Source organism: Phyllostomus discolor, chromosome 6 (assembly GCF_004126475.2).
Source record: "Phyllostomus discolor isolate MPI-MPIP mPhyDis1 chromosome 6, mPhyDis1.pri.v3, whole genome shotgun sequence".
In the NCBI taxonomy this organism is placed as follows: Eukaryota; Metazoa; Chordata; class Mammalia; order Chiroptera; family Phyllostomidae; genus Phyllostomus; species Phyllostomus discolor.
In genome coordinates this window covers 131,389,317-131,405,595 of record NC_040908.2, presented here as the reverse complement: position 1 = coordinate 131,405,595, position 16,279 = coordinate 131,389,317, and the positions used below count along the sequence as shown (strand labels likewise).

General features: G+C 42.1%; 1 protein-coding gene across 8 annotated transcripts in view; it reads right to left on the bottom strand.

Moving 5' to 3' along the window:
- TEAD1 (TEA domain transcription factor 1) overlaps positions 1-16,279 on the bottom strand; it is a 247,566-nt gene that overhangs the window by 7,975 nt on the left and 223,312 nt on the right. For all 8 annotated transcript variants that reach the window (XM_036029046.1, XM_036029048.1, XM_036029050.1 and 5 more), the window contains 2 exons: positions 10,102-10,242; positions 4,976-5,128 (listed from right to left, as the gene is read on the bottom strand). In XM_036029046.1, coding sequence (XP_035884939.1) covers positions 4,976-5,128; positions 10,102-10,242 — 294 coding nt within the window. The remainder of the gene's footprint in view (positions 1-4,975; positions 5,129-10,101; positions 10,243-16,279) is intronic.

The following is a 16,279-nucleotide window of genomic DNA, read 5'->3' as shown; positions in this document are numbered from 1 at the left end:
TTCTAAACTTTTACTCAATTTTCTTCACAACAGCCCATGACAGACACCAGCTTCCTGAGTGCCTTCCTCAGCACTCTGAGCCAGCAGTGCCTGGACCGGTGAAACCTATGCCAAGTAAGGAACAGCACTACAATCGTGTCAAATGATTGTTCTTTTAGTCTAACTCAGGCTTCACTTTTCAGAACGTATTTTGAAACACTTGTTTCCCCTCTTGAGCAGAGTAGCTCAGATCTGTCTTTCTCTGCCTCAGGTGCAGGCTCCGCCTTCCTTCACACCTTGGGCAGGTAGCCCAGGTCAAGGCAGCCCCTCCCCACCGGACCTGCCTCCTTCCTCTCCTCGCTCTGTCTGCATCCCCACTGCTGCTCTCATAGGAACTTTCTGAAAGCAAATCTAACCCAACCTCCCTACTCAAAATGCTTCCAGGACTCTGCTGCATGTGTTTCATTAGGCCAGCTCAGTGTTTTCAAATATTTTGAATTTGAAAGCCTAGTCCAGTTTTTCATGGGTCTCATTCTCCCCAGGTATGTCAGGCTGCTTCACCCACTTAGTTTCCCTTACCCTGAAGGCATCCAAGTTCATGGCCCTTGACTAAAGTCTCATAGTGCTTGTCATTTTCCCAGCACAGCAGCCTAAACTAAGTATGTTTGCATTATTTGTAAGTACATTGGCACTACTTATTTTTAATGCCCATCTCATCCATGGACTGTAGTAAGTTCCTGAAGAACAGGGACCATGGTTTCCAGTCACTAGCTCAGTGTTTGGCACACAACATTCATTTAATAAATATTTAGTGGATGAATGAAAATTTACATTTTAATAGCTAACACATACCGACTGTTTAGTATGCACCTACTCAGTATTAAATGCTTCACACACACTGTCTCCTATGACCTAACCGCTTCTATGAGCAGGTGCTGGCAGGGAAGGAAGCTGGGGGTTAATTTGTTTAAGGATATACAATAGAGATTTTTTTCCAGCATGGGTATCCATGTGCTATTCTAGCTTTATTTCCTGCTGCTTCCCTCAGAGATCAAATACTCCAAGCATGTAGTTCTTTCAAGCTCTCCCCCTCACTGCCATACTCAAACAAGTGCCATATCCTGCTGCTCTTACTCCCGAATCGTTCTCGAATCCATCCCCTCTTCCACCGCCAATGCAACACAAGCCTCACCTGGACTCCCCCACCAGGATCATTCAGCACCAGACCCGCCTGTGCACAGGATCCACAGAACCCTTGCAAGAAATACACATCTGACAAGAGCACACTCCTTTTGAAAAGCCCTGATGACCTCTTTCAAACTTTCGGACTTTGGAATGAAGAGAAAACCTGTTCTCATCCTACAGCGCTGAGGAGACCCTGCCCAGCCTGGCCATTCCTCCCAGTCAGCTCACTGCTCCTTGACCTCCTTCCTCCTTCCCTCCACGCCAGACACACGACCCTATTTTCAGTTTCACTTGCCTCTGCCTGCTTGCCTGCCCACCTGCAATACTCCTCCCCACCCTCTGTTCACCTGGCAGATAGGTATCTTTCAACTGTTCCTTCCTTAGGGAAGCCTTCCCTGACCTCCGAATTAGGTCAAACCCCCGCCCCTCACCCCCCAATACATATGCTCCATTGGTACCAAGTACCGCCCTCTGCAGTCATCAGCCACTGTTTAGTTTCCATTCATTCTGTGCTTATGCGAGGAACGCCGGCCTCCCTCACCAGACTCCAGGACAGCTGCACCATCTGTGTTGCTCACCAAATCCTAGAACCTGACACTTAATTAGGCACCTAAGAAATGGCACTTTTCTTGGTAAATCTGAAAAAATGTCTGTTTATCCATCAAGGAAACTTAAATATCATCTTTTAACATCCCGAGACTCCTGCATCTCACCCCAACTACAGGTATCTGCTCAGGTACCTGTGCTGCCATGGTGCCTGTCCCGTGAGTATACCACAGCCACTATGGACTTGTATTGCAATCATATGTTTACCTGCCTCATTCCCCTGCCAGGCCAAGGTTCACTACGAGACAGGTGTGTGTTTTATTTGCACTGTATTCTGGCCACCAGTTTAGCTGAATGAATTGAACCATTCTCAGTAACTCTGAGGTGGAGAGTACAGACTTGAGCGTTCTGTTTGTAAATGGAGGAGGAAACTGAGGTCTTGATATTTTAAATGGCTTACCCAAGGTCGTAAACCCAGGTCTTCTGATTCTATGATCATGAAATATCCTGCAAAGTATCTTTTCCATCAACTCAAGTCTTAATTTATGCCCTCATTGGCTCTGTGACCTAACACATTAGGGTAGGCCTGACATTCCCTATTCATAACATGGGAATAAAAATGACCTCAGAGATCGGCAGTGAGAATTTCATATTATAACATTTACAGAAGGTTTAATGTGTGCCTGGAACATCTATCCTGACTTCTTGAACATTTTCTGTGAAAGAATACATCTTACTTAGGCTTCATGATTGAGATTTGAAAGGAGAAAAGAAAATGTTTCTAGCAACCTGTAAGTCTGAACACAACCTCAAAACCTCCAAAAGAGATAGGAAGATGTGGCCTATGGTTTGGTTGCCATCTTCCTCTGCCTTTCTGGGTGCTGTCACGAGGGCCCTGCCTTTAAGGTTCTCCTTGATTCCTAAAGAACCTTGATGGGACTGGAGAGTGCAGCCCACCAGGCAGGCGGGTCTGGAAATGGTCTTGCTGACACAGGCTTTGCACCCAAGGTACCTAGTAAGACATCTGCAGCTGTGCCCAGCAGCTGCCACCCCTGCCAGGTGCCCACCCCCCACCCCTGAGGAAACGCAGAAACGTACTCCTGGCTCCTCTCATCAATCAGGTGAGTCTGTTCTCGCAACCCAGGAGTGCTGGCTTAAGTTCAGCCTTTCTAAAGCTAAAATGCTATTTCTAGCAGGTGTGTACTGATAGCCACTACTTCTTCATATCAAAGGAATTCATTTAGTTGCTTAAGAATACATTTTGAAATTAATTTAATATGTTGTGTTCTCCAGACATCTAGGCTGTGTTAAGTCACATGTTCCAAGGGAGCATTACTAACACAGTTACGTGGGTTTTATGGGTAATAGATCCTTTAAATTTTTTCCAGGCCTATTTTCCTTGGCCATGTTCTATGAGGTAGGGTTCTAGGGACTGAGGGCATATTCCTTAAAATGCTGAACCAGACACAGAACTGGTTTTCAAGAAACAGCTAAGACTCCTCCCAAGAGAGGTGATGTGGCCATCCACTCAAAGAGTTGTGGCTACTTCCTGGGGCTGCCTAATGTCCGTGCCAGGATGCCACACTCACTGCCTGCTCATCTGAGCACCATGGTGATCTGTTCTTAAATACAACAGGGCAAGGACCTGTCAGCACCACAAACCTTGAATTGCTCAATATTCACCCAAGACCATTAGAGAAAGGGTACTAATGAAAACTAGTTACTAAAGAACGTGTTTTCCAAACTTTTCCCCAAACTACTAGTTCCTCAATTTCAGGGGGACCTGAACATACTTCAGAGTCCACTGAAGCTTTCTCCCTGAAATTAATGAAAATCAGCTCATTTTCCAGTCCCCCAGAGCAGGGATGCCAACCCCTGTGTGCAGAACTACCTGGGGATTCTGATTTCATTCGGCTGAGGTGGGGCTTAGGACTCAGAATTTTCAAAAGCTTCCCGGATGGATCTGATATGCAGAAAAATTTAAATTTTTAAATTTTTATGTAGTCTTTTTTTTACATTGAATGGTGTGGGGGAACGGGCTCCCATTGGTTCTTGCAAGTTATTATTACATAGTAAGGAATTTCATGAGGGGAACAACCACTGGCAGCTTAAAACTGCCTGTGGAGGGCGAGTTTATGCCGTGGAAGTGAGCAGTCAGGGCCTGGGTGAATCCAAAATCTCCAGGTGAAAAGTTCCTACTTCGCATATTTTAGTTCTTACTTCTAGTGATGAAGCAGGCCTTTCAGAGGACTATTTGACCACAATGTTGTCTTGCTGCCCCTTTTAGCAAAATTCTCTCCACCAAGTTTTGTTTTGGCATTTTTCCTGCAATTTAATTAAGAAATGCCATTTATTTTTAAAATGATCCTTATGAAACCATTACTGTATACATATTCTATAGGCATATTTTGAGGACAACTACTATTCTTAATAATCTTCCCAAGTCCCCAGATAAAGCCTTCATCATAAGTTTGTTTTAAAGTTAAATATTAAAGGGGATCTCCCCTCACCCCACAGCACGGCCCGGGAGAACCAGAAAGCTTTCCCACTGTGGACACAGAGCACCATCACTTTTTCCTTCCCCTTCAGCTGCCCAGTAAGTTTTGATCTTCAGCCTCTGGAGAATATTTCCAACCCTTCCTGGTCACGACATTCTATTTTAATTTATATTTCTTCTGGCACTGAGAGTTCATATTTTGCTGCTTTAATGTGCAGTACTTCTTATAAAGCCTTGTAAATCCTTCACAAAGTGAATCAATGTATGTTTGAAATACAAATCTACTCACTCAGTTTTTGCCTCATTTATGATTGACATAATATGTTTCTGCTACGACTCAAACTTGGCTAGTGCTTGAATTACCTAGGGAACTTAAAAAAAAGACCCACGTGCCTGGATCCTATCCTCAGAGACCCTGAGTCAATTGATATAGGTTGCTGTTTGGTATCAGGATATTTGGATACCAAGGTCTTTCTCTGGTTCTTTCTAATGTGTAGCCTGAATTGAGAACTCAGGACCACTGCTTTTTATTATCCTTCTGAATTCCAGTTCTGTCAGGTTTAGAAACCACAGCCAGATAAGACCCCTTCTCGAGCCCAAGCCAAGGCCAGGTGTGCCCCGTGGACGTGTGAATTCAGCGGCTGACTGACCCTCCAGGACCCTCCCCAGCAACCTGTGCAGTTGCCTCCCAGCCCCCACCCCTTCCTGTCTTTCCTCACCAGCCTGGGGGCTAAGTCTCCCGAAACAAGAAAGGGACAAAACAGTTACCAATAAAATTGTGAAGTTTTCCAAAACACTATTCATCATATATTTCTCTGGTAAGTGTTTGAGCTTGTGGATGAAGTTGATCATATATTCACACATCGGGGAACGGTTTATTCGGTATACAAATCGGCCATTCTCAAACCTTGCATACTCCGTCTGTGAGGGAAAAAGGATTGGAACATTTTTACCATTCTGACTTCAAAGCATGAAAAAAGATATTACTGCCTGTAAAAGCATTTTACTCTTTCAAAATGCAATGTCTGCTATATACTGTGCTATTTATGCAGTTCACTTAATTTTTTAAAAAATCCTTTATCCAAACTTAATACTATCCTCAGAATTCATTATTTTTTCTGTAAATTAACAAAAAATTGGAAGGTGCCTCAGCGCAGTAAGGAGTGCATCAGTTTCATTAAAAAAAAAATTGGAAAGATGATAGCTTTAAAAAGAGTTGTATAAATCCTTTTCAGCAAAGGTCAGGAAAAAAACATAACCACCTACTCTGATTCTCTACCTGGAGAGCTGTAAGAGTAGGACCTGCCATTTACAATTCTTCAAAGACTCCGAAGAAGGTCCTTCTTTACTGTGATACGGCCTCACAGGCCGACAACCAATTCAGCTAGTTTCTCTACTTTAGGAAAAACTACTTCACACTCACCATGAGCCCCTTGACTGTTAGTTATTTATGTCTTTAATTAAAAAAAGAAAGAAAGAAAATACTTGTATATATGCAGTTTGAAGATCCCACTGAAGCACTCAGAAATAAGAAACACACTCCTGGATAACCTTGGATCAAAAAGGAATTAAAAAGGAAATTACAAACTATCCGAAGAGTAATGAAAAGGAAAATACATCAAAACTCAGGGGACCCAGTGAAGCTGTACTTGCAGGAAACTTAATGAAGCAGCTTTATGTCTTCATCATTAAAGATGAGGAATTACAGAACTAAGTACACATCTTAAAAATAATTAAAACCCCACAAAATAAACCAAAACCACAAAAAAATCCAAAGAAACCAAGAATAGGAAATTAATAAAGATAAAAGCTTAAATCAATGTCATAGAAATTTAAAATGCACATGGAATAAATATAAAAGCTGGTTCCTTAAAAGACAAAATAAAATAAATAAACCCTTTACAAACCTAAGAAGGAGAAAAAAGAAAAGGGACGGAACCAAAATTACAGTCCAGATTAGAAGATTTACAAGGGGTTACTTCACATGACTATAAGGAAAAAAGCAAGGAAAACCGAGAGGACAGGACACTCTCCTAGCAAAATACAAATTTCTAATACTGAACCCTTTTAAGGTGAAAAATTCACTTAGTGATTGTGGAAATGACTAGAAAGTTGTTCAGAGATCTACTGCTGAAAAGGGTACAAAGACCACATGGTTTTATAGCCAGATTTTAGGTAATCTTGAAAGAATAGTTATTTTCGATATGTTATTCAAACTACGCCAGAGCACAGAAATGGGTAGGTGTCCTGATGGTTTTTATGAAAATGATATACATTCAATACTGAAATTTGATAGATTATTATCAAAAGCATAGACCAGTACCACTTATGGCAGCAATTTTCAACCTTTTTCATCTCATGGCACACATAAGCTAATTACCAAAATTCTGCGGCACACCAAAAAAATATAGTAAACTTTTTGTCAATCTGACAAAAGACAAAACCAGGTATAATTTTGATTCATTCACACTGTACAGCTATTGCTATGTTGGCTGTTGCCTTTTTTAAATTTGACAATCTAAGGGAAAAGAGGTCAGTGCCCCCGAGGAAGCAGCCAGGTACTGCATGTTTTAAAGACTCTTGCAGCACATCAGCGTGTCTCTCACAGCACACTGTGAAATCGCTGACTTATGAGATGCAGAAATGCTGTGTAAAACAGCCAACAGAACACATCCGTGTGACCAGAGTAGGGCTTTCTTCAGAAAGCTGTGGTGGTGCATGCGCAGGGTGTGGACTAACTTGTGATGTCAACAAATGAGAGAAAAATCAGAGAAAAATCATACAGTTAAGACTTGCTGAAAAGGAATTTGATAACATATTATAGCTATTACTCATAAAAACCCTAAGTAAAATAATTATAAAAAGCACTTAAATGTAAAATAAAGACCATTTATAAAAACCAAGAATAAATATAATCCTACATGGCAAAACACCAAAACCACATCTATTAGCATCAGGAACTATACAAGGATGCTATTACTCATACAGCACTATTTCTTTTTATAACCATGTTGGAGGTTTCAACAAACCAAAAGGTGAGAAAATAATAATTTTTTATTTTATTATTTCTTATTATTATGCTTTTTAAATCAGATAAGATTTTATTACACAGAAATGATTTTTTTTTATTTTTTAAAGGTTTTATTTATTTTTAGAGAGGGGAAGAGAGGGAGAAAGAAAGGGAGAGAAACATCAATGTGTGGTTGCCTCCCATGAGCCCTGCACTGGGGACCTGACCTGCAAACCAGGAATGTGCCCTGACTGGGAATTGAACCAGCGGTGCTTTGGTCAGCAGCCCGTGCTCAGTTGACCAAGCCACACCAGCCAGGGCAGAAAATAATAATTTTTTAAAAACTAGCATAAACATTGGCAAAGAGGAGATAAACTAAAGCCACTGATGAGATTATATACAAAGAAAATCCACGAATCTAGAGGAAAATGTCCGGAGATAAATAAAAGAAATATGGCAAGATGTTTTGAAAGAACATAGATATACAAAAAACAAGGGCTTTTCTCCCTTCTAGTAATTAAAATCTAGAAATGGAAAATTGTATTAACAAATTGTATAATAGTTACAAATACATTTAGCCAGAAAGGGATAAGTCTATACATAAAAACTATAAAATGAGATTGAGATGCAAATAGGTTCTTGACTGGGAAGATTTAATATCAATAATGTATCAGTTGATCCCAAAATAATTATCTAAATCAAATGCAATTAGAATTAGATTGCTCAAATAAGATTTTGTTTCTCTCTACATTTCTAAAATGATATCATTATCTGGAAGAATGAATTCTAGTTACTAAGCTACAACATACATGAGAAAGAAGATCAGTGGGACTGATTTCCTCAACAGACACCAGAACATACCATAAAGCCGCTGTAATTAAACAGACAGGGCAATGGGACACGTGGTGATAGAGGGTGGAGAGAACAGAGAGATGCAAGGAAGGAACAGCTCCCGGTTTATGTGGTAACTTCAAGGGCACAGATTCACTGAGTTGGAAAAGGATGAATCATTTAATAAGTGGTTTTGACAGACGTGCCTATTTGGGAGAAAATGTAAGCAGTCCCCTGACACACACAATGCAGAAATACATTCTAAATGGATTAAAGTCTTAACCATAAAACTCCACCCACCGCACTCCTACCTTCTCTGTGAAAATTCCTGGGATTTCATCAGTCAAAAGCAACTTTCACTGCTGCCTGAACTAACATCTGAGGATGCAAGGAAGGATCATTTAAAATCTGGGAAACTAACTTGTGTGGTTCACCGTTTCTCATGTGCACCTGTCCAGGCAAGGAGTCTACCTACAGGTAAGCCTGGACAACCTGGCTATTGGGGAGCGGTGCATAGCACCAACCTTCCACGCCCCCAACCATGGACAGGTAATGTTGCTTCCTCCTTCTCCAAGGAGGTGGAGGTCAGCTGGTTGCAGTCTCCCGGTTTGTTTCATTACGTAGTGACCTTCTCCTCTACCCTTCCCCAAGCTTCCCAGACACTGCACAGAGCCGGCTCCCATCCTCCCTCCTTGCCCTCTGCTTCCTGTGGGAAAGAAAACAAGAGGTTTCCTTTCCACTCACTGCAGGGCTGGCAGCTGCTCCCCAAAGTGACTCCTTATTTCTATGCTCTTGCTATTCCCTCTCTGCAGCTAGATCTACACTCCCATAGCTTTAATTATCCTTAATGCTTATGATTCTCAATTAATATTTTCAGTCTTCACCTGTCTCCCAAGTTTTAGTCTTACATCTATAATCATGCCCTATTTCCTCCTGAACACCCTATTTCCTTATCTCTGCTGGTGACAGCACTGTCCTTCCAAGGATAAAGTGTGTGACCTTTGACTGTTCCTCTTTAATCTTAAATATCCAGTCAGTTTTTTAAGCCCCATTCAAAATGTCTTACTGGATTCCACTGTCATTAGTTTAGTAAAGCTCATGACCCCTAAGCTAAAGGGATCATCTAATCAACTCACCTACATCCTCCTCTGCCAGTGTCCCCTCCTTAACACCACTCTCAGGCGGCCTGTCCTGTATTCGGGCAGCAAGGGCTGCAGCCCCAAAATCCTCATTGTTCGGCCCAAGGTCTTAAAAAACACACCCTTCCTTCTCCCCAATGCACACCCCCTCTCATGACTCTGCACAAAGTCTTTGTCACAGTCGGGTTGGGCTGCCGGGCCTGCAAGGCCCAGGACTGCTGTGAATAAAAGTTTCTCACTGAAAATGGATTGACTGGGTGATGAGCAGAGACACTGGAAAAAACTTTAAGTGGAATGTCAACTGCAAATATCACTCACACAAAGCAATACACTCTGATAAATAAATACATAAATATATGTATTTTTTTGAAAGGGAGGGAGGCATGGAATTACAAAGCCATAAATAGGTCCTTGAACCCAGAATGTACTGGAATAGACTTAAAAGAATTATAATGAAGGAGGCAGAAGTGGCAAAAGCAATAATACCAAACTCAAGATACTGGGGTTTAGGAGGTCGGTGTATATCACCTGAATACCACCTTGGCTGTTTCCTACAGTGCCTGGGAGTGCCCTTGGACCTGGGTGTCGGGGTGGGAAGGCTTCCTCTGATGGGCACAGCTTCCACACCAGGGCACTCCCAGGAGGCCTCATGCAGGCCCAGACACTGCTGGCCGGCCGGGCAGGGTCAACTTCAACAGCCGAGGAGGCTGGCATGGGACTTCCTCCTGGCCTCCTTTCAGTTGCTTTCAAATCATTTTGCCTTGTTAGAAGTAAAAGGGGAAAAAACTGAGAGAAGGGGGGCTGAAAAGGAAGAGACACCGAAAAAAAGTAAAACTCTCCGCCCCAGTGAAGATTTAAAGGATAGCAACAGCCTGGCCTTGAATGGAAGTGACAGTCTATAGAGGCCAACTTACCTCTACTTTTTCTACTACTTGCTTCCCAAAGGAGCAGACTTTGGTGGAACAGGTGACTGTCATATTTTCTGAACTCTCATACTGACTGGTGACACCATAGAAAGCCCCGGCATCATCTTGAATATTACAGTTTAAATCGGCCTGTGGGAAAGAAAACAAGAGGTGAGGGTCATGCTCACATAGCAGGCGTCATGGCAACAGTGGCTGCCATTGGAGTCAGACCTACATCCAGGTGAGGAGGGCCGGGTGGCTCGGGAGGTGGTAAGGGGATGCTCTCCCAGAAACAAGTGCTGTGGTCCATCGTCCTTTTATTTTGAAGAGAGTACTAATTGGGGCAGTCTTCCTTTGAAATGACACGCTGTACAAACCTGCTTTGTTTCACTTTCTTGCATTCACTCTCAGAATAAGGCTGTACCTTTGTAAAAAAAAAAAAAAAAAAAAAAAAAAGATCCACGAGGTCTTAAAATTATGTAGAAAGCAGTATTATTGACCCATGAGCACCATGGGACTTAGAGGCTCTGATTACCCATATAGCTGAAAAATCTGTGTATAACTTTTGACCTTCCCCCAAACTTTACTAGTACTTACTGTTGGCCAGCCCTACTGATAATATAAACAACTGATTAACAGAGTTCGTGTGTGACATGTGTTATATACTATATTCTTACAATAGAGTAAGCTAAAGGAAAAGATACTTTAAAAGATCGTAAGGAAAATACATTTACAACATTTGTTGAAAAAAATCCCCATAGAAGTGGACCTGTGCGGTTCAAAATCATGTTGTTTAAGGGTCAACTATATATATGAACTGAATTCATATTCACTCATCTTTAGAGACTGAAAAGAACAGGAGAATCTACAGCTGACTGGCCGTTTGTTATATATGTAAAAAACAGAAACTTTACTACAAATTAAGCATCTAGAGGGGAAATAGCTGTTATTAAAGGCTCCCTTACAAAGATGCTAACATTTAACACAAACCACCACTCTTTTAATACATTTTTATGAGTACTTGCTATTTGAGGCACATGCTAGACAGGCACTACATAGGATTTGAGTACAACCTAATGTGGGAGATATGTAATAAATAGTTATAATTTAGATAGAATATCAGTACCATGTCGAAGGCACCCAGAGTTCAGACAGCAGGGGGCCTTACTCTCACCTCAGAGTGGTACTGAAGGGACGGTGAGGTTTAAACATGTGGAGAAGGGCTGAGGGAACAGTGTGGGCAGGAGCCCAGAGAGCTTCATTCTTGCTGTGGTGCAAGGACTAAGGAACCTGGGAAAACAAGTTTGGAAATGCAACTGGGCCCAGTTCATGGAGGGCTAAACGAGGAGTATGGATTATATTCTATAGGAAATGGGGACCCCTTGAAAGTTCTGGCACAAGGAAGAGATGTGATCGGATCCATGCTTCAGAGGCTGATGTCTCAGCATGGCGTCAGGTCCATTGGAAAAGGAGGCAGGGAGGCTGCGAGGCTGTAGATCGCCAATTGATGGTTCTCTTCCCTTGAATATCTTCTGACCCCCTACTGCTCATCAGGTAGGGGGTGTGCAGCTGGGGTCCAAGAGTGAGCACAAGCTGAGCCAATCCCGCTATCGAGGGACTTATGGTTTAGCAGAGCAGACATCACAACAGAGATAAGTGCTCCTGAGAGAGGCACAGAGGGACAGAAGAACAAACAACAGTGGGCAGGGCACCTCTGGGAGTCAGGAAGGCTCCTGAGGAGGATGCGGCTCAGACCCAAAGGAAGACTTGCTGGCTTAGGCAGGCAGAGCATGCTGTGAGAGGGGTGATGTTCAAAGGGCACGTGGCTGGAAACAAGGGCTAAGGAAAGCCTGGAACAGACAGCACTGGAGAGACGGTGGCAGAAGAGGCTGGGGAGGTAGGAACATTTGGGTCTTAGATCCTGAAACCAGAGAGACTTAGGAGTTATAAGCACATGGGATGGAGGCAGGGATAGGGCATGATCAAATTTGCATTCCCAAAAGGCAGCCCTGACCGCAGCCTGGAGGGGACTCTGGGAGGGTGAGAGTCAATGTGGAGACAGATGAGGAGCCCTTTACCGTAGTCCACATGAGAGAGGGTATGAGACAGCTGTTGTAATGTTGAGACAAAGACAGTTCTGACATACAAATGACTATACATATTTTGCAAGGTGTGGCATACTGTGACCAGCTAATTTCAATACCCTGACGGGCACTAATTAACCACCATGAAGACCTGAGTCATTCTCTCTATATTTTTAATAAGGACCTGCATTTTGAGTGTCCTTCTTGAAGGGAGTATCCGGAAAATGTCCATTTCCTTAGGCAAAACTTCCTATTTTCTGGCTTCATATAAAAAGAACTATATAATTTATATTTCTCCTTTCTTCACCTTATGTGCCAAAAAATTTAAAGCTAAAGCCAGTGCTCAACAGCAGCACTTAACTTACTCTGGATACTTCTAATAGCTACTAAAAGTCAGTGTCCTGCTCCTTTTACTGGGTCCCAATCTGTTTTCACTTGTACTTGTCCAGTTTTATATTATCTATAAATTTAGTAACACTCCTTCAACTTAGCTTTTTGGAATTATGTGGGGCATAAATTGTAAATAAATAAAAATACCCAAGTGTGTACTTTTCTCACATTCAAAGGTTTGACGTTTGGCTCCACGAAAGAGCAGCTCGGCGGGGAGGGGAGAGGATGTGTCTCCCTAACTGAAAGCGGTGCCTAGGCGACCCAAGGCTGAAGAGGCTACCCGAGCGCCTGCCTCCAGAGGGAAAAGGTAGCAACATATCTGAGGTGCACAGCGGCTCTGACACTGGAATTACCAACCAGCTTTCGACCGGGCACCAGAAGTGGGCCTTCCAGAGCGGCCACTGCCTTGCTCTGCCGCCAGCCTCAAACACAGGGCTCTGAGAAGAGCTCAGGTGTTGTGTGGTGCTGGGGTTACCAGCGATCGTCTTCATGGGATTTACGCCCTCACTAGAGTCAGCCTTCCCTATTCGTGAGTTCTACAGTGGACTGAAACTGTGGATTGAAAGTGTACGGGGGAAAAAATGTTACACTGTCGTCGACGTCTGCCATGTGGTTGGGCCTGCAGCGATTGCATCTGCACTGCATGTGAACAGACTTTTGTCTCATTACATCAAGGTACAGTGTGATGACTACTTCCATAGCACTTACACTGTATTCGGCATTACGTGTCATCTAGAGATGTTTTAAAGTTTGTGGGAGGATGTGTGTAGGTTACATGCGAGTACTACATTGTTTTATATAAGGGACTTGGGTACTTGCGGATTTTGGTGTCTGCAGAGGTTCCTGGAAACAATCCCCTGCGAGTACTGAGGGGCGACTGCATTATAATGCAGTTTGTATCAATGAGTTTTTTCATTTTTAAAATGTAAAAACATTCGCATGGTAGTAAAGAAATCCAACTAGAAAAAGACTGAACACTTTATTTCTACCCCTGAACTTGCCCGCCTCCCCAGGTGACCAGTGTTATCAGTGTCTCGAGTGGCCTGTTAGAAATATTTACCATTTAGATATTTAAACATACACCTCCCCCATTTTTGTGCAAACAGCACTCTTCTAAGCCTTATTTTAAAAAATATATCTGTAACTATAGCTTAGAACTCATACAGTACTGATATAGAATGTCGGTATTAAAAAGAACAGCCATTTAAAAAATGAACAGCCGCACGTCCCAGCGGCTTGCGCTCCCCCATGGCCCCAGCGCTCCCTAACTGAGTGAGTGCTCTCCTGACGGGTATTCAGGGTGCTTCCCGGCCGGGGTGCGATGGTGTGCCTATGTGGAGCAGGAAAGGGTGTCAGAATTACTTTTACTTCCCTTTCTTTCAATAGTAAAAAAAAATTCCCAGCTTGGAGAGAGCGGGCTATAAATGCGTTGCTAGTTAACACCAAACAAACTTGCTACTTTGATATGATCCAGCTGCTCTGAAAGACTAGTGAGCCATCAAAAACAGTTGGGTGCTTGTGGCTTACTGGGTGGAGTGTTGCGGGAGTACAGGGAAATACACCACAGGTAGAGGAATTGAAGGAAGAGTACAGGCAGTTAGGTTATACCACTACTTTCTAGGCACAATGTTTTGTTTTCTTTCATTCTTTCTTAATGCTCTGTTTTTCTTTCTATTCATTTCCATGGCATTAGTTTTGACAAACAAAAGATTTGCAATGTAAACAAACCTGGGCACTTAAGATCTAAAGCAAACATAGGAATAAATATACAAAACAATCTGTCAATAGATACAACTTAAAGATGTTAATCAAGTTCAGAACAGTATTCACCATACTGTGATGTTAGTAAAACTGCGGGAAGTCTTCGCAGCTCTGTTTCCGTGCCTGAGTCCCCACGCTTAAGTACGGCTGCTGAAAGGGGCTGCCCAGGGCAGCGGCACACTGAGGACACTTGGGCTGACTTCAGTGGATCATTTTCAAGACCCTCTTCCTTTCTGGGACACAATTCCTTTTAGTAATAATCAGCACTCTGTTTCACTTTAAATTTTAAACACAAAAACTCCAAAAGTAGTAACAGAGAATAAGAGAATTGAAGTTGCTGAAGTTGTTTCTTGTTTTTCATAATGAGTATTATAATCACTCATTTCTGACTCTACTGTTTAGCCTGTGAAGGAGCAGCACCCTGGAGACTGCAGTTCGAATGATTCCAAACTGTTAAGAACTTAATTTAGAAATAAATATAATGCAGAGTCCACATATGTAATTAAAGGATTAGTGATACAATGATTAAGTAATACAAGTGTGCTAATTTAAAGCATATTATACATGTACATACATATGTCTATATGAAGTAAAAACACAACACTAATTTTACCAATAGTTTAGGGCTTTGGCAAACAAAGGATTTTTTTAAGGTGTTTTTTTCAATGGCACTGTTTAGAACTGTGAACACATGGGGACGACAGAAATGAAAACAAGTTTTCCATGGCAAACCCATCCGCAGACAATAAGCCTCCTTACTGCCTGGACCCGAGGTAGGCTACTCCCACCATCTCACCTTCGGTTGACCGCTGTTCCTTAGAATTCCCAAAATAATGTTAATTAGTTTTAATTGGGAATGAATAACCTGTAGCTATAATGACCGGAATTACCAAAAATGAAATGATGAAGGGATACACATTATGAAAACCTGCTCTTAGAAACTACCTCAACAAATTATGAATTATAAAGTTATCCTGATTAACTTTTAAGTGAAATTAAAGTGTAACATATATTTAGAGAAATGTATACATCACCAATTTACAGCTTAGTTAATTTTCATAAAGTAAACATTCCCATGCAACCAGCATCCAGATGAAGAAACAGAATAGAAGCCTTTCCACCCATGTTCCTTCCAGTACAGTCATCCCTGCACTCCATAAGGGTACCCTTGACCCTGAAGCATTACGCATTAGTTCTGCCTGGTATTAAAACCTAAATAAATTGTTGACTCCCCTGTGTTTAGTTCACTCAGCATTCATCTCGTGTATAGAGAGTCACCCGTGCTGCTGTGTGGAGTTCATTCATCCTTGTTAGTGTGGAGTATTCTGTTGAATGACGAACACCACAATCTACCGATTCTACTACTGGTGGACACTGCAATGTTCACATCTCAAAGCTGTGACGAAGAGTGCTACTCTGAATGTTCTCGACTGCTGGGGCATTAGGGCTATGTGCATTTTAGCCTCATTTACATAAGAGGGACAGAAACTTTCTCAATTTCCTTGTCTTCTTTTTTTAAAAAACAGTTTGCGAAAGCTTTAATTATTAGTGTGAACTTAACAAGTTAGATTTTAAAAGGCTCCCCAGCCTACAGTAAGTAACCAATTTGCTATTATAACTGCTTTGTGATTACCCTTGAACATGAAAAATAATCATGGAGCCAACCAACCATATCAGAGCTGCCCTTGAGGAATTTTCTAGGAGGAGGTACTGATGTGAAAGATAATTAGCTGTCAGTTGATGATATTATGATTATCCCAGAAAGAAATGCAGTTGCTGAACTCCCATGAAGCAAAGGTAGCATCAAAGAAAGAATGCTAGCATTAAATCAAAAACAAAGGACACAAACTCTGTGACGAGTCTGGGAGTCAAGCTGTGTTCATTACCCATCCTACCAGAAACTCACAGCAAACATTTCATAGAATTCTGAGGGCAAAAAAAGAGAAAAAATG